Source organism: Pan paniscus, chromosome 6 (genome assembly GCF_029289425.2).
Source record: "Pan paniscus chromosome 6, NHGRI_mPanPan1-v2.0_pri, whole genome shotgun sequence".
In the NCBI taxonomy this organism is placed as follows: Eukaryota; Metazoa; Chordata; class Mammalia; order Primates; family Hominidae; genus Pan; species Pan paniscus.
This window is the reverse complement of record NC_073255.2, coordinates 169,305,354-169,331,372: the sequence shown is the minus strand read 5'-3', so window position 1 is coordinate 169,331,372 and position 26,019 is coordinate 169,305,354. Positions and strand designations below refer to the sequence as shown.

At 47.4% G+C, this 26,019-nt stretch overlaps 1 protein-coding gene across 3 annotated transcripts in view; it reads left to right on the top strand.

The window, feature by feature from the left end:
- Positions 1-26,019, top strand: part of PLXNA4 (plexin A4) — a 452,604-nt gene that overhangs the window by 75,466 nt on the left and 351,119 nt on the right. For all 3 annotated transcript variants that reach the window (XM_003813461.5, XM_034965007.3, XM_057302764.2), the window contains exon 3: positions 10,761-10,943. In XM_003813461.5, the coding sequence (XP_003813509.2) occupies positions 10,761-10,943 (183 nt within the window). The remainder of the gene's footprint in view (positions 1-10,760; positions 10,944-26,019) is intronic.

The following is a 26,019-nucleotide window of genomic DNA, read 5'->3' as shown; positions in this document are numbered from 1 at the left end:
CAAGCTGGTTTCAAACTCCTGACAGGTGATCCACCCACCTCGGCCTCCCTCCAATTGCCTTCCTTTCTATATAGCACAGGTTATGAATGATATGCATTTGGGTGACAAGACACGTTTTGGGCCAGTGCTTGCTGCTGTTACCTTCACATGTCCCTTAGTTTTTGTAAGGTATAAGGGAAGGACTGCACATCACCACATCAGGCTTGTTTCTTTTATCAAGAAAGTCAGTGGAGAGAAGGAGAAAGAGACAACTGAGAGAGCTCTTCTCCATCTGGCCTCTCAATTTACATGTTTTCCCTAGCGTGTGTGGCCCTATGGGCAGGAAACGGGGTCAGTGGGAGAGAAGCAGCCCACTCCCTTCCCTGGTCTCTGTGCCATTACTGTGTCTCCGTCAGTGTTCCAAAATATAATGGGATTTGTTCGGCTGATTTATCCCACACGCAGGCAACATTACCCAGACCCACACCCAGACCTGAGGAGCAAGAGAGGAAGATACATTGCCGTGAGAGTGGGGCTAATAAAATTTATTTCCACTAATGAGGGAATGACCTACCCCATAACTCAGCCTGGGGAGCAGGGCCACTGCTTCCCAGCACCCACCGGAAAACACACAAACTTAATCATCATGGTATTTCTCACTTCAATGACAGCCCTTGTGGCTGCTGAGTCTGCCTGCCATAGACTCCGGGAGGGACAGTGGGATTTGGGATTGATGGACTGGTGGCATGGGATTTATCTGCCCCTGACAGGTAGCCACTGGGGTTCTCTGGAGCTAAAGTACAAAAGGAGAGAGGTGGCACCCCAGTAGGTTTTGGTTGTTACCATTCGCAATGCTGAGAAACTTCCCTGGGATTTCCCATGGGTCTGGTGTTGGTTGCTAAACCAGCCCCCAGGGATAATGCCATCTGCAGAATTTCAATTCTCTTGGTAGGCTGGCCTAGAGCTCTGGCCTGTCCAGACTATTCCCAGGGCATGGCCCTGTCTGCTTCTCAGAGGGAGGAACACGAGGCTCTTGGCAGCTAAGCTAATGAGGAGAAGGTCATGGGTTCAACCCCTAGGATTCTGAGCTGAAGCTTGTCTTTGGCTGCTATGCTCAGCAACCCCTAGAAGGGGTGCACTGCTAAAGCTCGCTATTGGTTACAGCCTGGCCTGCAGAATGTGTGCTTGGCTTAATGCCCTTCTCCAGGGAAAACTGCTCAATTTAGTGACATTAGTTCCCTATTAGAAGGATAGCTTGTTTTCATGATGAGTGAAAGACCACTTAGATATCTGGTGGGCTTGGGCCACAGATGGTCCCAAAACACACATAGAAACTTCAAAATGAGTATTAAAAGAAGTGTTGCTTTTAGCAAATGGCTTTCATCATTCCATAGGTAGTTAAATGCATTCATTTAATGAATATTTGCATCAAAATCCCCAGCCCCACCTCCTAAAACACAATGACTTTCTATCCTGTTTTCTGGTCTGCTCTCCTCCTTTTTGAGATGCCCAGAAGCAAAGCTGTGGTTCTTGAGAACTGGGGCCATATGATAGTCCCCACTTATCCTTGGGAGATGCTTTCCAAGTCCCCCAGTGGATGCCTGAAACCACAGATAGTCCCAAACCCCATATATACCTTGTTTTTTCCCATGCATACTGTCATGGTTTGGCTATGTCCCCATCCAGATCTCATCTTGAAGTCCCACATGTTGTGGGAGGGACCTGGTGGGAGGTAATTGAATCATGGGGGCAGGACTTTCCTGTGCTGTTTTCGTGATAGTGAATAAGTCTTATGAGATCTGAGGATATTATAAGGGGGTGTTTCCCTGCACACACTCTCTCTTTTTGCCTGCTGCCATCCATGTAAGACCTGTCTTCCTCCTCCTTGCCTTCTGCCATGATTGTGAGGCCTCCCCAGCCACGTGGAAATGTAAGTCCATCAAACTTTTTCTTCCAAGTCTCCAGTATGTCTTTATCAGCAAATGGACTAATATACATACATACCTATAATAAACTTTAATTTATCAGTTAGGCACAGTAAAAGATTAACAGTAATAATAATCATAAAATAGAACAGTTATGACAATATACTATAATAAAAATTATGTGAACATTGTCTCCTCTGTCTCTCAAAAATCCCTTATTGTGCTCTACTCTTCTATTTTTGGGCAGTGGTTGATCTGAAGCTGCGGTAACTGAAACCATGGAAAGTGAAGCCAAGGATCAGGGGAACTACTATAATTTGTTGGGTTGTTTTTCCAACCCCAATACACTTTTCTCTAAGCCCCTGCAATGATGTGTTTGTCTAACTGGGTTGTTGTGACTGTGGCTTGCTGGCTCTCCCTCTTTCTCTTACACATTCATTTTCCCTACAATCTCATTGAAAAAGACACCCGAAAGAATCATTCTGAGATGAAGCATTAGTAACTGAGTGTATGAGCCCTCACTCCAGCACTGTTTCCATGGCCTGTGCTCACAACCAGGGTGCAGGGGTCAACTTTCACCTATTATAGGACTTCTCTGGCTTGCTTTCAAGAGACTTCAATCTCATAGGGCCAGCGTGGGTCCTGTGTCTGAATGTCACGTGTCTGAAGGCAGACCTTCTGGGGAGGGCTAGGAGTCATAAAAGAGAAAGTTTAGGCATTACAGGAAAGCAATCAGAGGATTGGATAGTCAGGTCTTTTTGATTTCTTCTTTGTTACAGAATCATCACTCAAGCACATGGAAATATCTTATAGAATAATAGGCTTTCTGAGGAGCTAAACCTAAGCCTACTAGAGACTCCCAGAGATATTTCTACCTCCCTGTGGACACTCTCCACTTACCTCTACCCCTGAGGAGGTATTGTGGAGTAAACACGACGTCATCTCAAGGGGTGGATGCATTTTGTGTATTTATGAACACCTTAGGGGTCAGCTGTCATATTTGAGGTATGGTTCCCAATAAGTGGGTGATCATTATCTCCCTGTACTGCAGAGCTTTACAACTGGAGCCTGCATTTAGACATGAGCTATTACAGTTTATCTGATCAATATCTCCCTTTAAAAAGAAATCCCACATGTGTAATTCACTGATTCCCCATTTCCAGTGGAGGTGTGCTATGGTCAGCAACCAGGATATGTGTATGTGTGTGTGTGTGTGTGTGTGTGTGTGCGTGCGTGCACAAGTGTGCATAAGTGTAATTAATGGGAAGAAATTTAGGGCTGCTCAACATGAAGAATATAAAGACCTTTTCTTTTCTGTATCAATAGGCAGCTCATGGGCTTCCCTTCCCTTTTTCTCCTAACTTGAATTTCTTTTCAAAACGTCATTTCTCACTTTCCTTTGGGATGCACAGACCCAGGAAAGGAAGAAGCCCAGCTTAAGTGAGTGGTCAGGGGCCTCCTTGGGAGGGGAGAGTTGGTTGCTTCCAGTTTCTGGAGAAGGCAGAGCACTCATCCCTGGTGCTGGGAAAGGGATTGGACACATAGTCTCTTCCCCAGCAGTCCCCTGCCTTCCTCTGATCCTGGAATAGATTGTCTTTGGGACCACCCTCTAACAATCCCAGAGGAAACCCGTGCTTAAGATCAGTTTTTTAGCCAGGTGTGGTAGCTCATGCCTATAATATCAGCATTTTGGGAGGCCAAGGTGGACGGATCACAAGGGCAGGAATTCAAGACCAGCCTGGCCAACATAGTGAAACCCCGTCTCTACTAAAAATAAAAAAATTAGCTGGGTGTCGTGGCAGGTGCCTGTAATCCCAGCTACTCAAGAGGCTGAGGCAGGAGAATTGCTTGAACCTGGCGGGTGGAGGTTGCAGTGAGCCAAGATTGTGCCACTGCATTCCACCCTGGTAACAGAACAGGACTCCATCTAAAAAAAAAAAATCAGGCTTTTTTGTTTTGTTTTGTTTTGTTTTTTCTGTCACCAGGAATTTGGGGTTTTGGTACCTATTTTCTCAGCAACTTGATAGGTAACTAGGGGAGGTACCTCACTCTCCAGGCCCCAGTGGCCCCTTCTGTAAAATGGGGCTGTTGGATTTTATGATCCTGAGTTATTTTCCGCATCTGAAATATGATGTGTGAAAGAGGGGCAGAATACTGTTTCATAAGCCAGAGAACTTGGACGTGAGCCCAGACTTCGCCTCTTCCTCAAAGTCATGCCTGCTCCCCAAGGCAGTTGGTGGTCCATTCTCTGGACTCCCCCAGGCACATAACTGAAGCAGGGCCCAGATGGCTTTGTCTAGTCATGGCCCAGGTCTGTCCATCCCCACACTGGGAAAGAGGCAGTTCTTTGGGGCAGGAACTGAGACTTTTTCATCTTTATATTCTTAGGGGCTCACCTAGTGCTTGGGGCTTAGTAGGTTTTTCATAAATGCTCTTAAGCAAATTAGTAAGTGAGGAAAAGTAAATAGCATTGTCTTCATCTAGTGCCTATTTCCCTTGCTGAATGCAGGGAGTTCCAATAGCCCAAGGAACCAAAGGTTTGGTGGGAAAAGGTTGGTCTAAAGATCCAGTTGGCCCCACCATGGGTGAGCTTGGGAAAATCTGATGTCTTCTTACCCTATGCAACGGACAGGAGTGGGGACTTCCCAGCTGTGGAGGAGTATGAGGCTAGATGATACTTTTCCATTCAGGAAGGGCAGGAGAGCTGGTTTTCTCCCAGATGGGAGAAATCCTCTCTCTCCTGGACCACAGGAGTTGCCCACAGAGCAATGGGAAGACCAGATCTGATTTTGTCTTCCATCCTGGGGCTCAGATGGCTGCTGCTGCCCCAGAGCAGCAGGGCAGGTACATAGGTGGCTGGAGGAGTTGGCTGCATGGCACATCCCTGCTGGTCACCTGGTCTGCCTCTTCAGGATCAGCTTAGGATGTTTGTAAACAGTGGATGCCTGCAGTAAGAGGGCAGCCTGTGGCTATGGAAGAGACTGTGTCCCAGAGCTAAGCTAATTGGCCCACAGGGGGATGGACCTGCTGACCTTCACCTCATTAGCACTGCATTTGGGCCATTGAGCTCTGGCTTGGTTCTGACCTTTCTGTAATAAGGACTCAATGTGAGGTTTCTGCAAAGGTGGGGCAAGCCAGGGTCGGGGCTAAAACAGCTTTGCTTGGCAGAGGAGGTGCAATCAGGACTCACACCAGGGGCTGTGCAGGCTGGGGTCAGGGGAGGATTTGGGGATCAGGGGCCCACCCCGCCTCATCACCTGCTGCCTTCAAGATGGATTGATGTGGCTGTCAGAGTGGGTGATAGTTGGTTCCTTAAGAGTGTGTCATTGAGGCCTAGGGTTGGGGGTGATGTCTAGAGTTCTTGGGGAGATCCCCCCACTGTTCCCCAGGTCTACCTCCTCCTCCAGCCCTTCCCAGGGAGTCTCCACAGAGACTACCAGACACTTCTGGGGTCCTTGGGCAGTGGCTTTGCAGCTCTGCCCCCGAGCCTGGGGGACTGCTGGAGGAAGGACACCGTCTGCATTTAAAATCCCCTTTTCATGGAGATGATAGAGCTTTTCAGAGTGCCAATCTCTCTGCAGAGTGGGAGCAATTTCCCTGTAATTGGTAAAGTAACCGTAACTGCTCTGTCATTTGTATGTGGCGACACGTAATTGCACGGTAACCTTTGCTGCGGTGCACGAGGGAAGCGCAATAAGCTATTAGATTGTAATTCGGAGTGTCAGCTCCAGCTCCCCACACCACCTCCACCACCACCACACTGCATGGCAGGCCCCTGGGGAGGCTGCTGTGAGGGCTCTCTGCATCCAGGTCCAGCTCAGGGTCCTGCTCCCGAGTGGGGATGCTAGGCACATGCTGTGTTCTGTAGTGCCCTCAGCTAGGAAGGGCCCTCCATGGTGATCCAGGCCAGTGCTTCTCAAACCTTAGCAAGAGGGGGTTGGAATCACCTGGAGAGGTGTGAAGATGAAGATGTCTGAGCCCCCACCCAAGACTTTTTAATCCAATATGTCTGGGGTGGAGCTCAAGAATTTGCATTTCTAATGAATAGTGCTCAGTCTCCTGGATCTGAGACCATTCCCCTGCTCCTTCAGTCAGCTTTGTGACCAAATGTCTATCTGATTCTGGAAGATATTTGGGAAGAACTACCTTTGCTATTTCATCTTCACAACATTAGCCCCTTTAATTTTGATGATACCTCTGAGATAGATACCATGAATTTCCTCAAAGATGCTGAGAACCGCAGAGGTCATCTGACCCATCTAATGACAACAAACAACAAGAGTGAACACTCCCATAGAACTAAGTGCCAAACATTGTTCTATATGTTTTAAATTATTTAATCCTCACCACAGTACAACAAAGTATGTACTATTGTAATAATCCCCATTCTACAGGTAACAAATTAAGGCACAGGGAGGTTAAGTGACTTTCTCAAGGTCACACAGGATTAAGTGGCAGAGTTGGGATTCAAACCTAAGCACTTTGGTTCTGGTTCAGTACTGTTAGCCACTGTGAAGCTCAGGCTTTTATTTATCTATCTGTCCAACGAACCATCCATCCATCCATCCATCCATCCATCCATCCATCCACCCATCCACCCATCCATCCATCCATCCATCCATCCACCTATCCATCCATCCATCTATCCATCCATTGTATTAGCCTATTATAAGCCAGGCACTAAGCTAGGGGTACAAAGATGCATAAAACGTGGCCCCTGTCCTTGAGCTCATAGTCCTTGGAGCACAGTGGATCAGCCATCTTAATTTGTACCCCATGCGTTCTATGAGGACATTTGAGCCAGTGAAAAAAGATCCAGAGTCCTCTGGATAGGGACCCAGAGAGTGTGGCCCTCTCAGGGCTTCTAGGTCTGTCCACAGGGTTGTCCAAATGGGCTCCATATAAATTCTCATTTAATGGGTGCTTATTTCCTTTCCTTGTGAGAGTAGAGTTGCTCTCTAATAAACAAGGGTTATCATAACCATGGCCAAACATTTTGTGTATTTGTGGAGTGACAGGAGGCCAGCCCCAGGCCTAGGGCATGGCTGGGCTCCTGATAATAGCAGAGTCCAGACCTGGCTCCTCTGGCTGTGGCTCTAATCTCACTGTTAATGGGGCCCAGGGGAAGGCTCATCCAGGGCTGGAGCAAACATTCTCTTCCCCCATCACTCAGGTGCTCAGGAAGCCACATCAACCCTCACCTGTTGAAGGCTTTCACCAATTAGCCTCACCTTCCCGGGCCCAGGCAGCCCTGGCATCTGTTCTCTACATGTCCACCTCCCAGGTCTACAGGCCCTGGGGGACCCTCCCTCCCCCTGCTTCAGGTACTGTAATTAGCTGGTGGTTTCAGCTCAGACCCAGCAATGCATACTGTGTTTGCAGTGCATGCTGTGGTCAAGAGGCATGCTAGGGCCACACCCTGCAGCCATTCTACCCCTGTTCCAGGCAGGATTTCTATACACAAAAAATCAACACGAAATATCTTACATTGAAGTGCTTCCCAGCTCACCAGGTGCCATCGCTCCAATAAGCTTACCCGCTCTATAGCCAAGGAAAGTCAGGTTACAGAACAGTAGGAGCAAGTTGTGCAATTGGGAAGCAGCTGAGCTGCCATTTGAACCCAAGTCCTGTGATTTTTCCACTGTTTCAATCTTAAAAATCCCTCCCCCATCACCCCAGATTCAAGGAAACAAAGAGCAGGGCCACCTCCTGCCACAGCTGGGGGACCTCAGCAATCATGAAGACCTGGACGGTGCTTGGTCAAAGGACTCAATGGCACCTTTATCACTTGGGGCCCCATTCAGAGAGAGAGAAGCCAAGCCATGGGGAAACTTAGGGAGAAATCTGTCATTGTCCCAGATCTTGCCTGGGCTTCTTGCAGCAAGAGGTTCTGCAGAGGAAGAGAGTCACAGGTCCCTGACTTTCTGGTTAGTGAATGACGTAACCAGCCAAATGTATACTCTCTTTTTGTACGTGGCTGTTGATGTCCTTCTGTCGTGCCCAGCCAAGGGGAAGAATCGTATTCAGTAATCCTGACCACTCAGAAATGCAATTTTGGGAGCTGAGAGGCCTGAAGCCTCCTCAGGCTAATGAGGCCTATGTTTGTGGCAGAGGTGGTGGGGAACTGTGAAACATGGACTCCCTTTCTCCCTGCCTCAGTGTCCCCACCCTGTGCAGTGTGAACAATCATTCAGCCACATCTACTCAGAAAATGGATCATAATGGGTGATGTACAGAGTTTGCGACGCCAGAGGTCCCTGCAGCACAGTTTAGGCCTGAGAAATTTGGGGATGCGAACTCCTTGTGAACCAGAAGCAGGAACATTCAAGGGCCACGAGGACCCCTAGCACCCCAGGCTGCCCTTGGAAGGCCTGGCAGGTTGCCGTGGTCATATCCAGCAGGCACAGGGCATCTTCTCCCCTTTGCCTGGATTTGTCCTTCCTTTCTTCTACTCCTCCCTTTAACCCTCTGCCTCCTGTCTCCTTCCCCATCTCCTTATTTAGGGAAAAATGGCAAAGATCAGACTAAATCTTGAACACTCCCTTGTAAATTTGACTCCTATAATTTTTTGTTTGTTTTTTTAGTAGAGACAGTGTTGGTCTCGAACTCCTGACCTCAGATAATCTGCCTGCCTCTGGCAGGATTACAGGCATGAGCCACCATGCCTGGCCAATAATTTTTCTTTTTTTTTTTTTTTAAGGGAAGGGGAGAGAGCTGTGTTTGGCCTGGGCTGGTGGACCAGGCCACGCAAGAGAGGCCAGAGGCTATCAAAGGCCTGGAGTGGATGTCTGCTCTACACGTGGCCTGCTCAGGCTTGCCCACGCTCTCCCCGTTTTCGCTCTGACTGTCCCTACTCTGTAGGAAGAAGGGGAGCCATCAGAGAGGCTTCAGATGCTGAGCAGGTCACCTTCTCTGGAGGGACAGTGCCTGCCTGCACCTCTTCTGGGAGGGAGTGGAGGAGCCTGCTGGGGCCAGGTGAGAACGCCTGTGGCCTGGTTTCACACACTCCTTGGCAAGAGCCTGCCTGCTGTTCTCCAGATGCCCTTTCCTTTGGCTGGATTGAAGCCTTTAAAAAAGTGACACCTTGTATTTTATTTCACCCCTTTCTCTGCAAAGTCCAAAGACGTTTACAGGCACGAGTGCAATAGGCTTTATGGTAGCCCATCAGAGCGGGGATTGTTTCCGTCATCTTTATAGAGCAGAAAATAAAAGCATAGGAAAACGGAGTAACTCTTCTGAGACCACATAGCCCTTCCAAGACATGGTGGAAAATTCACCCCAGAGGGGTGTGTGTGTGAGACCCAAGCTGCTTGTGGGGAGTGCCGAGGGCTTTTCACCAGCTACTACCAGGGTCTTCACCACTCCCCAGCACCCCAGAGCCCAGCTGAGACCCTCTGTTTCAAGGGGGACCTGATGGCCTGGTATAAAAAAGAGAGATTCCACTGGAAATACAGTGGGGGAACTGGCCCCAAAGCTTCCTGACTTCCGAAATTATACTTCCTGGAGTCAGGAGCAATCGAGTCAAGGTCAGTATCTCACAGGATATCTGGAGAATATTCTCTTTAAGGAACACTAGTAGGTGTTGCAGTCAAAATGGTTTAGCAGCTGGGTACAAGGGCTCACACCCGTAATGCTAGCACTTCGGGAGGCTGAGGGTGGTGGTTGCTTGAGCTCAGGGATTTGAGACCAGCCTGGGTAACATGATGAAATACTGTCTCTACAAAAAATACAAAAATTTAGCCAGGCATGGTGGCACATGCTTGTGGTCCCAGCTACTTGGGAGGCTGAGGTTGGAGGATCGCTTGAGCCTGGTAAGTCAAGGCTGCAGTGAGCCATTATCATGTCACTGCACTCCAGCCTGGGTGACAGAGTGAGACCCTGTCTCAAAAGAAAAAAAAAAAAAAGAAGAAGAAGAAAAGGTTCAGTGAATAAAATGTTTAGGAGAGGCTGAGATAAGGTTAAACATACTTTTTCTTAAAAATACTTTTCAGACCTTTCATGTAACTAATCGTTATGAATCTCTTAGATGGTGTTAAAAGGCTTCCTAGAAATTTGCCGGCAGAGCCCTTTTATGTAGAGCATATCGGGGACCTGGGTTTCCATGGATGGCACTTTTGGAAGTGCTGGTGTAGGCATGGCAGGGCCAGGGCTGCCCTTCTTCACAATGCTCTAAAAGACACAGGGAGCCTGAGGTCGGAGCTCATAAAGCACCAGCTGTGGCACATTGAGTTGAATCAGCACATTCCTTCCCCCATTGCTCCTTTCCCCAGCTGATTGCCTGCACATGCCTCTGTTGTGATAGTGCTACTTACATGCTAATGTTTTCAGTTCCCTAGTCTACACTTTTGAGTCCTCATGTGTGTGTCTGCTCCAGATATGGAGACCACATCCCTCTTCTGTATAGATACGAAGACCACATTCCTCTTTGTGTATAGATACGGAGACCACATCCCTCTTGTGCCTGAGCAGAGCGGCCTGGAGCCCCTGCTCATCTGGGCTGACCCAGGGCTTTTCCACGTGAGGCTTTTCCACGTGAGGATGATGATGATAATAATGATGGACAAAGCTCCCAAGATGGCGCTGGGAGGGGTTGGATGAGGGGCAGAGACACACAGATTATGGGGAAAGGAGACCTGCGGATCTGTGTTTTCTGCCATGTCCCTGCACCTGCCCACTCAGGTGACTCTTCACAGGTCACCTAGTTTCTCTGGAGTGACATTTTTCATGTAAAAAAGAGGGATTGTTACCAGATGATTCATCTCTAAGGATTCTTCTACCTCCATAGTTTCCTGACTTAATATCTCTGCCAATTTCCTTGATGCTCCCTTCTAATTTTTCTTATTTTAAAATTTGCAGCTCTTAACCATTGACGATAACTTCTGTGGCCTGGACATGAATGCTCCCCTGGGAGTGTCCGACATGGTGCGTGGAATTCCCGTCTTCACGGAGGACAGGGACCGCATGACGTCTGTCATCGCATATGTCTACAAGAACCACTCTCTGGCCTTTGTGGGCACCAAAAGTGGCAAGCTGAAGAAGGTAGGAATGAGGTGCAGTACTTTTGGTTACTGTGAAGACAGTCTGTCCCTCCTGGGCTGGATGTTATCTTACATCTTTTTGCTAACTTGGGCGTGTGGGCAGGTGATACAGATTTGAGCTAAGGAGATACGCTGCTGTTGAGGTCATGATGATCATCTTGTCCTTTCTCTGCCTCTGTGCTGAGGTTGTGGGGTGAGTGTGTGGATTCACCTCCTCCCTAGAGCTGGTGTGCACATGAGAGGTGTCAGACCAGCCTTGCAGTGTTGTTCTAAATGGTGTATGCTGTGTTCAATTTGGGCTTGTGCCCTTAAGGCAAAGGCTTTATTAGGTCTGAGCAATTGGGGAAGGTGGGCAGGGGGAAGGGACATGCCTGTTCCTCTTGCTCCAGCCCTTCTGGCTGCTGCATCATCTGGAATGCATTCAGGGAACAGATGGAGGAAAGTGCAGACCTATTAAAGTTGCAAATGGGGCCCAGAGCCAAGTTGTGGGCTGAGAAAACCACGGGTGCAATGGGAACATGAAAATTGCTCTGGTGAGGTCAGATGGTATGATCTGGGGACCTGACCTTTCCCCTGCATCTTCCGGAAGCTGGCAGGTTCTGGAGTCCTGGGCGATCTTGGCTCATCAGCTGTGTTGGGAGCAGTCATCTGCCCAGGGATGTTTTGTGTTCAGGCTTCTCATCTCATGAGTTGGAACTGGCCCTATAGTGCATGCCCTTCTTGATTGGGTTAAAAGTCCTTCTAAGGTGGTAGGCAGGAGGTCCTGTTTCCTGTTGGCCAATAATTGCATTTTAGTCCTTTCCCAGGAAATATTGATGATTCCATGTGGAGCTCTTGCTTGCTTTATTTTGGCTTCTCTTGGGGTTCTCTGGACATTGTGTGATTCAGATTGAGTAAAGATAGAGACTAAGCCTTAATCCCTCCATTTCCCTTTGCTGTATTTCTGGCTGCTAGCTCTGGATGGTCAAGAGGAAATGTTCTGGGCATATTTAGAGGACTATGCCTATTTTACCATCCAACAATGTAACAGCCCAGCAATCATTTCTGTTGGCATCTCTGCGGACAGGTGGTATGTCTGGAATGGGAGCATGTGGAGGACAAGAGGCGGCACCCCAGAGTGTGTTTGTGACTTGGGAACTTGTGTGTGGAGTAATTCTATGGGTAATGACTGGGAAAGAAAACAATGAGCACTGGGGAAACACCATGGTACTCTGCAAGAATGGTGTCCATGATGTACCACACAGCAGGTGCTGCCCAGGAGGAAGTAACCGCCTAATTTGAGTGGACCGCCTTCAGTGTCACAACTAAAAAACAGCAAAATCATTGTGTACACATTTTTAAGAATTGTATTTCATAATTCCCTGCAAAGAATTCTATTTCATACCTCCGTTCTGTGAAGAAAATGGTAAGCGCAATGGAATCTTTCCTTGCTGCCTCAGACTCCTTGTGATTTTTGTTCACATATTGAACTGAGTTTTGTGGATGCCCAGGGAAGATGCTGTGAGACATGGGCATGTTATCCCCACACAGCTCCTGTGTCTGATTTTTGCCGCCTTCCCGGGTCTTCCTCTCATGCACTTGGCCACTCATCACTTCCAGTTGCTGCCAGGAATCCTGGTTGACTTCAGCACCTTTCCTCCTCCCTCATTCTGCAGCTTCCAGCTTTGGTGAGCTAGGAAACCAGACAGCCAAACTCTGAAATTGTGTCTGACAAGTGTCAGTCCACACTGAGGAGAGAAGTACATGAGCTTTTGGGCAGGTGAATCAGATGGCTCGATTCTTCAGTAGGATTTGGCAAATTTGGTCTGCTGGAAAAGTGAATTCTAAATACCGGGGGCATTACTGTGTACAATTCATGCACTGAGACCTGCTTCACCTGCTGCAATGGGTGAATGAGCACCATTAAGAGTAAATAAGTCAGCAAGCAGTATGGGGGATGCTTTAACTCTTTTCTCCGGTGAGCTCAATCTCAGTGCAATGTAGAAGTAACTTCCTGCCTTGCCCTAAAAGAGTCTTACCCACTGAATTTCCTACCAGCTGCCAGAGGACCATTTACTAGCTGGCAGGATGGAGTAGACCCTGGATGAGGATTTGTGTGTGTGTGTGTGTGTGTGTGTGTGTGTGTGTGATTGTCTGAGCTGGTTGGGCAGTGAATGTTATCAATGAAATGAACATTGAGAGTTCAGTGCACATAACAAAACAGTTATTTTCTCTTGGAAAAAGGAAGGTGTTTCCTGACCATGGCTGCATTGTAAACCCAAGATAGTCAACTTGCATTTTTGTGCTGTTGGTCCAAGGGTGGGTTGAGGCATTTGGTGACTGGTAGTCTCTTGCCTGTGGAAGCCTGTCCAAATCTGTTCCCCGACAGGGAGGTCAAGTGCAGCACCATGAGTTTGGCATCAGGACACCCCCAGGAGCCTGGGCCAGCAAGGCGCTCAGAGACAACCTTCCTGAGGCAGGTAAGGACAGAGTCCAGCAGTCGGTCAGGCAGGCAGTGACAGGCGACACAGGCAATACCCCACCAAGAGGCTGGGGCTTCATAAACCGCGGCCGGCATTCCCATCTTTTACTTTGGTAGGTTGATATAAGAACAGTTCTGTTTCAGCCACCTGGGATATTCTATCTAATTTCCAGAGCAGTGGTGGGGCTGGTGAGGCATAAACATTTGAAAGGTAAGAGCGCAAGGGTCAGTTGGGGGGAATGAGCCTTCGGTCCTCCCGGGGGAAGCCAGGCCACTGGGGCGGCCAAACTTTCTGCTCTGCAGGCTTGGAGTGGCAGCCTTTTAATGGTTTTGCTCAAGCCCGGCTCCCGTGCCTGCAGACTCAGCACAGCTGGCCCAGGGGAACAGTCTGAGTTGGGAAAGGAAGGCTGGGCTGCCGAGTCTGTTGTTTGAAATAATAAAAAGCAAAAGTGGCCCATTTATTTATTTTTTTCTTGAACAATAGAATTCCCCACCCCCACTCACTCACTAAGCACCACTCCCCTTTCCTTGTAATAATTCTGACTTGCTTTTCCCAGAGGTTATCAGGACCACAGTCACCTTTTGGGCAGAGGCCCAGCCATGACAACTTGTGGAGCTGCAGGAGGATTTTGCTGGAAGTTTTGCAAGTGACTGAGGCCAGGGCATGAGAATAATGGAAATCATACTGTAGCCATAATTACAGAGTTGGTTTCTCTGAGCCCTGTAATAATCTCCTGTGTGTATCAAGGACCTTTCAGAGTTCTTTACGGTATGACAAGAGACTGGAAATGGGGGTAGGTGGGCAGGAGAGAGCTTGAGGGGATGCTAAGAGTAAGGGTTTTTGCTGTGGGTTTCAGGGGTCCAGGAGCTAGACCGAGCAATCCGTGGGCTGCTCTCAAAATTACTTTTTATTTTGCTTGAAAGGCATGAGTCCCAATCATTTGCAACCTTGTCTTTGACGACCGTAATTTCACTCCTTTAGTGCACACGTCACATGAAGCGGGGGGAAAGGAGGTGAGGAAAGTGCCAATTTAGATGTCTTTGATGTTTTCTTATGTGTGTGTGTTGCGGATGGTATTGGCAGCCTCTTCCTGTGGTGAGCTTTAAGGGTATGTGTGTTAAGAAAGATGACCTATAAATACTACAGTCATAAGCAGGTGTCTAGGAACTTAGCAATAACCTACAGACTGTTAACATTTCCACTATAGGTAAAAATCGTAAGGCAAATGCCATCTTGACTGGCTTTAGGGCCAAGCAAACCTAAATCTTTGGCTTGAGTTGGGACAATCAGCTCAGTGTTGTCTCAGAAGCACAAGATTTCTTTGCTTGAATATTTCTGCTGGAATCTTTTCCCTCTCTTGCTTTCTCTGCCTCTTGCTTTCCTTTCACTAAGCGATCATTTTTATGGCTACTGTTCAGTGGTGAATTACTGCCTGACATTAGTGGGAGAGACTAATGTTCATTGTGAACCAAAACATCATAAACTTCCACTTGAGGTGTGATTGCTCCTCTCGCTGGTGATTGCATCTTCCCTGGATGTTTTTGCTAGGTTAAACTGTTCACACCTAAGGGGGTGGAGCGCTGTATGGATGTTGGTTAAGCGGAACTCTGGCTGGCCCTGCTATTAGCCTGTTGCGGGACATGCATCCATGTGTCTGTGCACAGACCAATCCATACCAGCCTCTCTGAATAGGTACTGGGTGCACATTCCCATGAAGAGGCAATAGGAGTATATAGTACAAAAACCATTCTTATTGGGAATTGTCATGTAGATTAATTTAATCTTCCTAATTTTTTTTTTCTCAAGCCTGTTTTAAAATTAATTTGCTTTTGTTCCCTAGTCCTTCAGCACAGGTCCACAAGGGGGAATCACCCAGGAGTGGATTGGAGTGGAGGGAGACCCACCTGGGGCGAACATTGCTTCTCAGGAACAGATGCTGTGTGTGTATCTTCAGTGCTCAAGTCACAAAGCAATATCAGATCAGAGAGTCCAGCCTCTGCTTTGTTGCTTCCCAAATGTACCTGGGAATTCTTCCTAAAATTACTCTGGAAATTTGAATCCACTTTAACTAAAAATAAATATTCATAGCACAGAAAGCCCTGCAGATGGATGGAAGTGTCAGGAAATCAAATGGAGATACAATGTTGGAACACCAAATAGACTAGGAACATGTGGTTAGGGCACAGGGCATATGTATTTGATACAGGGTTCGGTCAGGTAGTTCTGTTGTGCTATATGTTTCTCCAGCCCAAGCTGCCATGGGTTCATGTGTGATTGATCACAAGCACAAAGGGAAAGAAATGCAGAAGCATCAGGGCTGACCGATTTCCATGACAGGAAAAGACCCTCTATTTGCTATATTGTGTCTGCATTTTCCATCCCTGGTTTTGCAAATATTAAACCTGCATAGACCTTACCCTGTGGGTTGTGTGAAGGGGAGGCTGAGGTTGAAGGGCTCCAGGCAGAAGATCCCACAGGTGTGCCAGCGTGCCACCCTCCCTCCTCTGATTTCACGTTCAACCACAGACAGACGGCATTCTGTCATTAGTCTTTCCAGCCTGGGAATTCTAAGACTGGCCCTTCAGACTGATCTTGCCTCAGACCAATGTATCCACTTCTCATGGGCCTTCCTCCCACCTTGTTTCAATCTCTTCTGCTATGTTTTAAGCTTTCTTCCCAAGTTTTACTCAGTTGACTAAAAGAGCAACTAAGCTGGTTGATATCCTCTTGGACATATTTTATATTCTTGAACACTATTAAGCCCTCACTCAATCACCCTTTTGATGTAAGTGTGGCCACACTGGCCCTCTTTTCTTATCTTTTTCCATTTCTCACTATTCTGCCCTTGGGCCCACCCACCTTCCCTGCACGTCCCTGGGGGATCTCAAGTGGTCCCTCCGTGCTGACCTGAATAAACCCGGGGAGGTGTTCTCATCGTGAAATTTCTACTGCAGCCAATAGCTAGGCATTGTTGCATTCTCCTGCTGGCTTCCTCCTGAAACACACATTGAAATCCCAGCAAAGAGTTTCTCAGGAACACTTGTCATTCTGTTTTCCAAGTGATCATTGCTAGTGCACATGATTTAAAGAGATAGTCTTAAATGAGCTTTGCCAATTCAAGATTTATTGATACGTGTGCCACTTTTTTGAATCATATGTGTGTATATATACACACATTGGTATAGAAAGATCCTGATCATAAATTAAAATGCAAACACATTAAAATTGAAGAAAGTGCTGCACAAACACCCCAAATCATAGAGCGCATTCAGTCAGCTGATACACAAATGTCAGACGCACTAGAGGAATTTATCCAGTGACACATGCAATTGAAGTAAAATATTGTGCTTTACAAGAACATATCATTAAAATGAAAACTAGCAGCATATTAGGAGTCTGGCCATGTAACCAAGACAACAAAGATGGGAAAGGATGAAAGACATGATGTACAGAGGAAGAGGGAGGAGGCAGAGGCAAGAAGAGGGAATGAGCCCCCAACCATAAGTGGTCCTTTTACTGCTGGGCTCACACCTGCTAGACTCTGGATAGGAGAATAGAATCTTGATGTTAATACCAGTGAAGACTCCTAGTGAGGGTAGAGCCAGGGGAGGTCTTTGTTACTGGCAATTGCTATGATTTCCTCAGCCACTCTGATGGGGAAGGCAGTGGCAGTTGGACCAATTCACAGCCCATGAGTTGATGTTCTGATTGGGGGTCTGCTGAGAGTCCATACTTGTTCTTAGGGAACTTCCTGGGAATGTATCCACTGGGCTTGCTTATTGATGATGTCATGGTGCTGCTTTTCCCAGCAGTTCTGGCTTCTCATAGAAGCATCCATGGTGACTTTTTAAAAGAGGTCTCTCGGCCGGGCGCGGTGGCTCACCCCTGTAATCCCAGCACTTTGGGAGGCTGAGGCACACAGATCATGAGGTCAGGAGTTCAAGACCAGCATGACCAACGTGGTAAAACCCTGTCTCTACTAAAAATACAAAAATTAGCCGGGCATGATGGTGCACACCTGTAATCCCAGCTACTCAGGACGCTGAGGCAGGAGAATCTCTTGAACCCAGGAGGCGGAGGTTGCAGTGAGCTGAGATCGCACCATTGCACTCCAGCCTGGGCAATAGAGTGAGACTCCATCTCAAAAAAAAAAAAAAAGTTTCTCGAAGCTCCCACACTCACTCCATACCTTCTCTCCTGGCCCAGGAGACACAGGTGTATTAGTTATCGATTGCCGTGAACTACTCCAGAACTTAGAGGCTTTGAACAACACTTATTATCATACATACAGTTTCTGTGGTTCTGGAATCTGGGCATGGCTCAGCTGGGTCCTCTGGCTTAGGGTCATGGTATTGGCTAGGGCTGCAGTCATCCCACTGCTAAAGACCAGAATGGGGAAGAGTCTACCTCCAATGTCACTCTCGGGTTTGTTGGCAAGCCTCAGGTCCTCACTTGAGAGATCCCTACATTGCCATGTGGGCCCCTCTATGAGGCCATGTGCACAACAAGGAGTGCAGCAGCAAGCTTCTCTAGAACGATGTCTGAGAGATGGGGGCGAGAAAGAGGCTGAGCAAGGTGCAAGCCATTGTCTTTTTGAAACCTGGTTTCAGAAGTGACACCCCATCCCCTTTGCTGTATTCTGTCTTAGAAGCCAGCTACTGGGTCCAGCTCACACTCCAGGAAGGGACTCTGTAGGTCATGAATACCCAGAGGTGGGGATCACTGGGGGCTATGTTGGAGGCTGCCTTCTACATGAGGGCTTTGTTTCTCAGCCATTGAGGGGACTTGAACCCATACTTTCAAACTTCAAGTTCATTTTTAGTAGTGTGGAAAAGGACACAGCCTTCCTCAGGAACACCAGTGGCCCAGGCACTGAATCCTGTCTTTTGGCTTGTGGCTTTGATTGTGCAAACACAATAGAGAATCCAGAGGATAAACAGGAGGCTGTGAAGCAGTCGCCACACCCACAGGACTAGGGGTGAGGAAACTTCCTCAACAAGGAGGCCTGGGGGCTCAGCAGGCAGTCCCAGGTGCTCCGTTCATCTAGAGAGAGGGCAGTGCTCGATGATGGACAAGAGACGCTTAGATTTTGAATCAGTAGCTGCCGAGAACTCTGTGTGGCCATGGAGAATCCATATCTTCTGCCTTTGGCCTCTGTGGGGAGGCACCCAGCATCTTAGGAAGGGGTCGTTTCCTTAGTGTTTGGGGCTGGCAGAAAAGAGGTGGTGCAGAGGGAACTACTGAGCTTTGAACACCGCGTAGGCACCAGGATTGTTCTAGATGTTTTCACATGTTACTTACATTGATTGTCACATGTAATCCTCAATGTTTTTTTTTGGGGGGGGGTAAATGTTACACCTTCCATTTTACCCAGGAGAAAAGGGGTTGGGTAACTCCCCAGAGGTCACACGGTCTAATCTGAGGTTGTCCTGGGACCCGTATCGAGTAATATCACAGACTCTACCTAAGGCCTGGCTCCTGGGCTGTAGGGTAGGTCACCTCCCTGATGGAGGGAGGAGGTGGTGGCTGGACCTCTGGTACCTACCCTGGAGCCTGTTGCTCAGAACCCTCCTTTCATTCCCTCTGTTCTGTCTCTGCCCTGTCTCAGGCCCTGATGTCCATGCTAGGGCGGTTGAAACTGATTTTCCCCTCTTTAATCCATCTTCCTGGGATGGATTAAAGAGGGGAGCACTTTAGGGACAGGAAAATCAGTTTGGATGGATCCTAGATGGCAGATTCAGCTTCCTAAAGCAGTTCTAATCCTCTCACCCTTGTCACCAAGAAAACCAAAACTGGACTTGTCTCATCCACCCTTCTGCAGCCCCTTGCCTGTAGCTTTGCTTGCATGGAAGTGGACCTGACATGCTGAGGACTCAGGTCCCTGGCTCAGCCATTCAGCCTCAGCTGGCTGCCTCGGCCTTCACATTTCGAGTCCTCAAGGGCCCTGGCTAAATTTAAATACCAAGGAAGAGGCTCCCACCTTAGAAAAGACAGGATTCCTGCCTCCATGGCTGCTTTCACATCACCAACCTGCCTCCACGGGCAATTTCCTTCTGAGAGCAATTATGCTGGAGCTTGGATCCCGTGGCCGAGTGGGAGGTGGCCACAGGGAGGGGAGGAGGTTTTCCAGGAGGCAGCCGAGCTGTGCTTTTCCACTTACCCCTGGCCTGCTGCCTGGGACAGACTGGGCCCATCTTTGTCTTGGTTTCTCACCGGAATTGTCCCTCCTAGAGCCTGTGGGACTGTGTGCTGTGGTTCTGGGTGATTTTTCCTGGGACAGACTGGGCCCATCTTTGTCTTGGTTTCTCACTGGAATTGTCCGTTCTAGAGCCTGTGGGACTGTGTGCTGTGGTTCTGGGTGATTTTTCCTGTGACGGGTTATCCACGGTCCCTGTCTTGACCCATTTGGAGGATGACAGCTTCTTCCTAATCACGGGTCATTATTGCTTTGCAAGTGCTCTGGAACGGAGGGCCTAATTAGCCAGTCTCCTTGTGACTCCCAGTCACCTGGAGCACTTGTCACCACCAGCACATCCAACCTTCTTTTTCCTTCTGAGTGCCTATCCCCCAAACCTGAGCTTCTCGGCTCTTCTCACAATCCTTTGCCTACTTTCCTCACTTTCACCCCCTCCATTCTTACCTTTTCCTTCCTGTCGCTCTGTAGTATTGTACTTTTAACTTAGTGAAGGTGTGCTCACAAATGTTATCTTGACCAATTAATTTGCTCAGGATGATGTGGAGTTAGGAAGGCCTGAGGCCGTGTTGGCTTTGCTATTTCTTTATAGATATGGGGACTTGGGGGAATAGTATGATTGAATGGGAGGTTAGGGAGACTACTTCAGAAGTGTACATAGTTCTTTATATAGTCAAACCTCTTTTTAAAAAAATGCAAAGAGGCCAGGCGCAGTGGCTCATGCCTGTAATCTCAGTACTTTGGGAGGCCGAGGAGGGTGGATCACTTGAGGCCAGGGATTTCAGACCAGCCTGGGCAACATGGCAAAACCCTGTCTCTACTAAATATAAAAATAAACAAAATTAGCTGGGAATGATGGTACATGCCTGTAGTCCCAGCTACTCCGGAGGCTGAGGCAGGAGAATCGCTTGAACCCAGGAGGCAGAGGTTGCAGTGAGCCGAGATCATGCCATTGCACCCCAGCCTGGGCAACAGAGTGAGACCCTATCCCAAAAAAATGGTTAATAAAAGAATGCAAAGAATCTACAAAGAGCAATCCTCTTCCCCCCAAAACCACTCCTGGACACCCACTGCCGGGCGGCATTCTCTCCCTTGCTCATTGTGGGGTGCCGGGCTCACTAAGGTGCAGGTGGAAGGCCGTATTCCCCTTGCCCTGTGTTATGGCACAGCTGCATGGGGACCCAGCTCTATTTTGTTGGCTTCCTGGGTTTCCCTTATGAGTCCTTTTAGGAAAGGCTCTCCAGGGGTTGCATCTGTGAGAAATGGGTGTTGGTTTGGGGTTTTACCCCACCTCACAGGCTCTCCCTTCCTTGGGGCTGCCCTCTGACACTCCCAGTGCCTCACGTAGTCCCAGTTTTCCTTTTGGGAACTTTTTTTTTTTTTTTTTCCAAAGAGAGGGTCTTGCTCTGTCACCCAGGCCAAAGTGAAGTGGTGCTATCCTAACTCATGACAGCCTCAAACTTCTGGGTTCTAGCGATCCACCTGTCTCAGTCACCCAAGTACCTGGGACTACAGGTATGTGTCACCATGCTCCACTAATTTTTAACATTTTTTATAGAGATGGGGTCTTGCTACGTTGTCCAGGCTGGTCTTAAACTCCTGACCTCAAGCAATCCTCCCACCTCGGCCTCCCAAAATTCTGAGATTACAGGTATGAGCTACCATGTCTGGCCATGAGACTTTGTTGAGCTGCCTTCCAAAAAGTTTCTCCCCTACTGGAGAAGGCTTCTGAGGCTTTGGTGGCAAGGAGGTTGGAAGGAAAGAGATGGGTTGTCTTTCTGCTTAACCACTTTTACCTTCCCACCAAGATATGAGTATTGTGGGGCTGGAGGTGGCGAAATCTGAGTGTTCCCAGGTATTGTTGGACCTGAGAGGCCAGAATGATGTTGAAGCCACCTGACGACCTGCCCTCATCATTGCATCCAAAACTTAAACAAAATCCTACTGTGTTCCAGGTATTCCCATGGGAGTCTCAGATACAAATTGCCATTTTGGCCTCTAGGCAGGATTCTACCTAAGATCATATATGGGTGCCTTATATACATCGTGGTTTTTTATAATAATGAAAATGATTAGATATCTTCAGTCTACCTTTAAAAATCTATAAGTCAATACATTCTTTACCTTGGTCTTTCTGCAACAGACCAACATTTCCTCCAGTGATAATTCAGCTCTGTCCCTTTTGTTCTTCCTTCCCCCACAGAGCATAAAACTTATCCATGATTTTCTGTCTCAGACAGGATTCCTCTACTACAAGTATCACTTGTGATGAGTAAACATATTTTTTTAAATGTTGCATGTAATTATAACCATATTTTCACTGCATCAGGTTAGTATACCTGGAATATTTTATTTTATTTCATCTTTATGATCAAAGTTGTTCTGGGTCTTTTCCCAGACATACCAGACTTGGGAGAGAAAGATACATCTTAAACCTCACTTAGAGAATGAGTCTTTCTTAGATCCAGGGAGGTTTAGTTAGGCAGTGTTGGCTTATGCCCTAGGTGGGCCTGAACTTGTACAATGTTGACCTTAAGTAGAGCTAGTGTGGCAGCTGGGGACCCTAGAGGCTCTGTGACCTAGGAAGGGCCATGGCTGGAGGGATGCTGATAGTACTGATGGCTTCCCTGCCTCAACCAGGCTGTGGGCTTCTTTATCTCTTTTTGGGTAGGAAATGTAGATTCATTGTAGGAAACTAATGAATCTCTTTCTAAAATGGAGAATTATTTTCTAAAATTAATAGCCTCATAATGTATCCATTTTATAAATTTGGTTTTTATTTAGCCACATTTTGATTACCCCAAAATTATAGGCAATAGAAGCTTTCAACATTGTAGCTGAGATGTTTTTCTGAAAGGAATTTGTTCATTTTCTTCACATAGAAAATACAGTTCATTAATATAGCTGGATCTATTTCCCCAGTGTGTTTATACCTTCTTCCAATTAAACTGAAGGTGCCCCCACAGTACTGCCCAAAGGTAACAAATGCTGAATAAAAAAATGTATTTGAAGATGGACCACTGGGGCTTAGGGTCTTCTAGTGCCTGTGTGCATGTGTGTGTGTATCAGCTAGCTTAGACTACATTATGTTGCAGTAACAAATGACCCCCAAGTTTAGGTGGCTTACAACAACAATAACAAAGGCTATTTTCAACTCACGTTCATGTGCACCCTGGGCTGGCTGCAGCCCTGCTCCATGTTATTTATCTGGGAGACTTGGAAGGGCAGCCCCTGTCTGGGACATGTTGATCTCATGACCAAAGGAAAAGAGAGATGGCAGAACCGTGCCATGGTTGTTAAAGTTACTGCTTGGTGGTGGCCCACTCCCATTTTATTGGCCCAGCCAAAGTGAATGGTGTGGAAAATATAACCCTGCCTGGAGCCTGGGGAGGGGGCTGGTGTGTATGTATGCAGGGAGGTGGGAGAGAAGGGCAATGAATATTTTGTGGATAATTCTGTCCATACAGTTTATCATAAGGATTATTTTTGTGAACATCAACATTCAGTCAAGAACTATCTTCTTGGTCATCTAAAATGCGCTAGGCACTTCTTGACTTAAAGAGCTTGTGATCTCTTCTTTGCTTAGTATTGGAGAAGATGTGCAAAAAATATAGGATATGGCTGATTTTATATCATCAACCCCAGATATAATGTTGAAGATTTTTAAAAAACTAAATCCTCTCTCAGATGATTTTCCTGTGATTTACTTTTTTCCTCCTAAAACTGAAACTGAAATTATTCCTTTTCTTTCATTAGTCAGGCTCTGAATGTTTATATCTCCCCAAAATTAGTTTTGTTAAGAGTGAGGGCACTTTTCTACTTAAATACAATGATTAGATTGTGTTCAGCAGATGTCTCTTGGATAATTAAATTACCCAAATTTATGGAAGCATTTCTTTTACCTATAATTAAATAAAGTTTCCAAATTAATTTTCCCTAAGTAATTTAAGCTCCAGAGATTCCCCTACTTCCCCTCTGAACCCACCTTGCCAACCATGGGTTCCAAAAATTCACTCTGGACACAGGCAGGATATTGCCCATTAAATTCCATTTCTCAGGACAAGGAACCCAAAGCTGTCTACTGACTTAAAACAAGCTCACATGCCTCCGTGTCAGGGTTCCCTGCCAACCTGCTCCTCTCTGGAAAAGGCAAGAGACTTGCAGAGTCAGAATCCTGAGTGGAGGAAGCTATCCTGCAGATTGCATTGAAAAACATTGATTTTTATCTCTCAAAGTCATTTTGTAGACTGCCAAGTTTTTGGCCAACATGTCTTAAACTCGCATCATATTGATGATGCCTGGGGAAGCATCAGTCATCCATAACTGGGTACCATAATATGTATTTTCATGGCTGAGCTGGTGACAGCAATTGCAGGGGCCTTAACAATCTCAGAAAGCTCTTAAGGAGTTGCCCGGTGGCTATTATGCTAGGAGGGGCACTTTGATTCTGTCTAAGCTCTTCACCTTCTATTTTCAGGTGGATAAGATATACTCACACATGCCTGATTCTGTATCCCCTCTCCATACACACATCCATAGTCATAAACATGCACAAACACCCAGCTGACACACACACCTGTGTTCACCCACGCACAGGGAGGCACCCACACATGCAAGCATAGGAACCGGCAGAGCCTTCTCTGCACTCAAGCCTGGGGCTGCTCCCGCTGGGCTCTGCCTTGCATCCACCTCCCTCATGTTCTCTCTGGGAGATCAGCAGCACACCACCTAATCAGTTTACCTCTGACTCGCCCACTTTGGCTTCAGGATGATGACAGAGTAGAGCTATTTAGCTGTCAAACACCCTGACCATTGCCCAGATGGACAGTGCCTCAACCACCAGAGTGGCTTCTTTCTCCTCTGGGTGTGGGGGGAATCAGTCTCCCAGTTGCTTTTTTTTAAGTGCTCCTTGCATCTGCCTTCAATTTTCATGTTAATGTCTCTTGCTTGCTGACCTCGCTTCCCGGCAGCCAGCCTAAGTGTGAGTCCCATAATTAGCTTAGTGATAATTTAATCTCTCTGCCTTGAATCTGATTGTTTCTGAGGGAGTTGGGTCAGGGGAAGGGGGACCTTTATTTCTCCCTTGACCTGTGCTTTTGTCTGGATTCTTGTTCTGTGCGGGGGCAGGGGCAGAAGGAAGCAGTGGGATTGGGGGATGCAGTGACAGAGCGGTTCCTGGCATCAAGGGTAGATACCGGGCAGGAAGCTGAAATGAAGTTCATCTCTATCTCTAACATTTTCTCTCTTAGAGGGGGTTCCGTTTCTTTGTCCTCATTTCCCACTAAAACTGTGAACACATGTGAGTATGGGCACATAAAGAGCTCTAAGATGCTTGGAGCTGGGGGGCAGCTTGAAAATGGGAAATCAATGTGCTTCCTCCGCTGGTCACGGCAACCATTCTGTCAATCCCAAGGAGGGCTGGGAGGGGCAACGGGAGCTACTGTGGGCCACCCTGCTGCCTCCCACTACTGCTCCTAGGACTCCTGCAATCTTCATGCCCAGGTGTCTGCCCTGGTCTGTGTCTGGGGCCAGCCATCCCTCTAAATTGTTAAGAGCCAGGCCTGGGTGTGGCTTAAAATCTTGGAACCGACATCCAGGAAATCTTAACTTTGTTTCTGGCTGCACTTCTGGTTTGGGACAAATTCTCTATCCACACGTATGTCACCTTTGGAGTAATGAGCATATTAATGTATGCACCCTCCCTCCATCTCTCTTATGAATGAGCTGAGGGTAGTGAGACTTCATGTCTGTAGAACATTATTTAATTCACCCAGGAGGAAAAAATTAAAACAAATTAAGAAGATGGCAAGGATCCATAAGACTTTCTGTGTTTAAAAAACTTCTAAGAAGAGTCTTCAGACTCACAAATGCAAACAGCCATGTGAGCCCAGGCAAGGTAGAAATGCAGAGGAGGGGAAGGTCTCCAGAGGTGGGGCTCTGCAGGGGAAACAGCAGATGCTCCAAATAGATGCACTAACCAGTTCTGATAGGATTTAATTGTGTGTGTGTGCATGCGTGTGTGTGTGTGTGTGTGTGTGTGTGTGTGTGTGTGTACATGTGCTCAATATCTCTTTGGGAGAACTTCGGAGACCCCAATGAAGAAAGTGAGATGTAATTCATCAGAGCCACCCTTGGCTACTCACTGAGTCCCTGTAACATGTGCGGTGTTGTAATTGGGGTGAATAACCTGGGTGAGGGAAAGCAGGACGGGCGGGGCAGGCTCAGCGCTGCAAGGCTTAGGTTCACTCCTACTACCTCCTGCAGGCTGGAAACAGGGGCTTTGATTTATGAGCTCACTTTTAATTAAAAGAACTGCAGAAAAAAAATCTCACGTTGCCTCTACAGGATAAATGTTTTACAATCTAAACTAATTTTGTGTCTTTCCCAAACGCCCCAGTGCTGCAGCTGGTGTGTGCATGTGT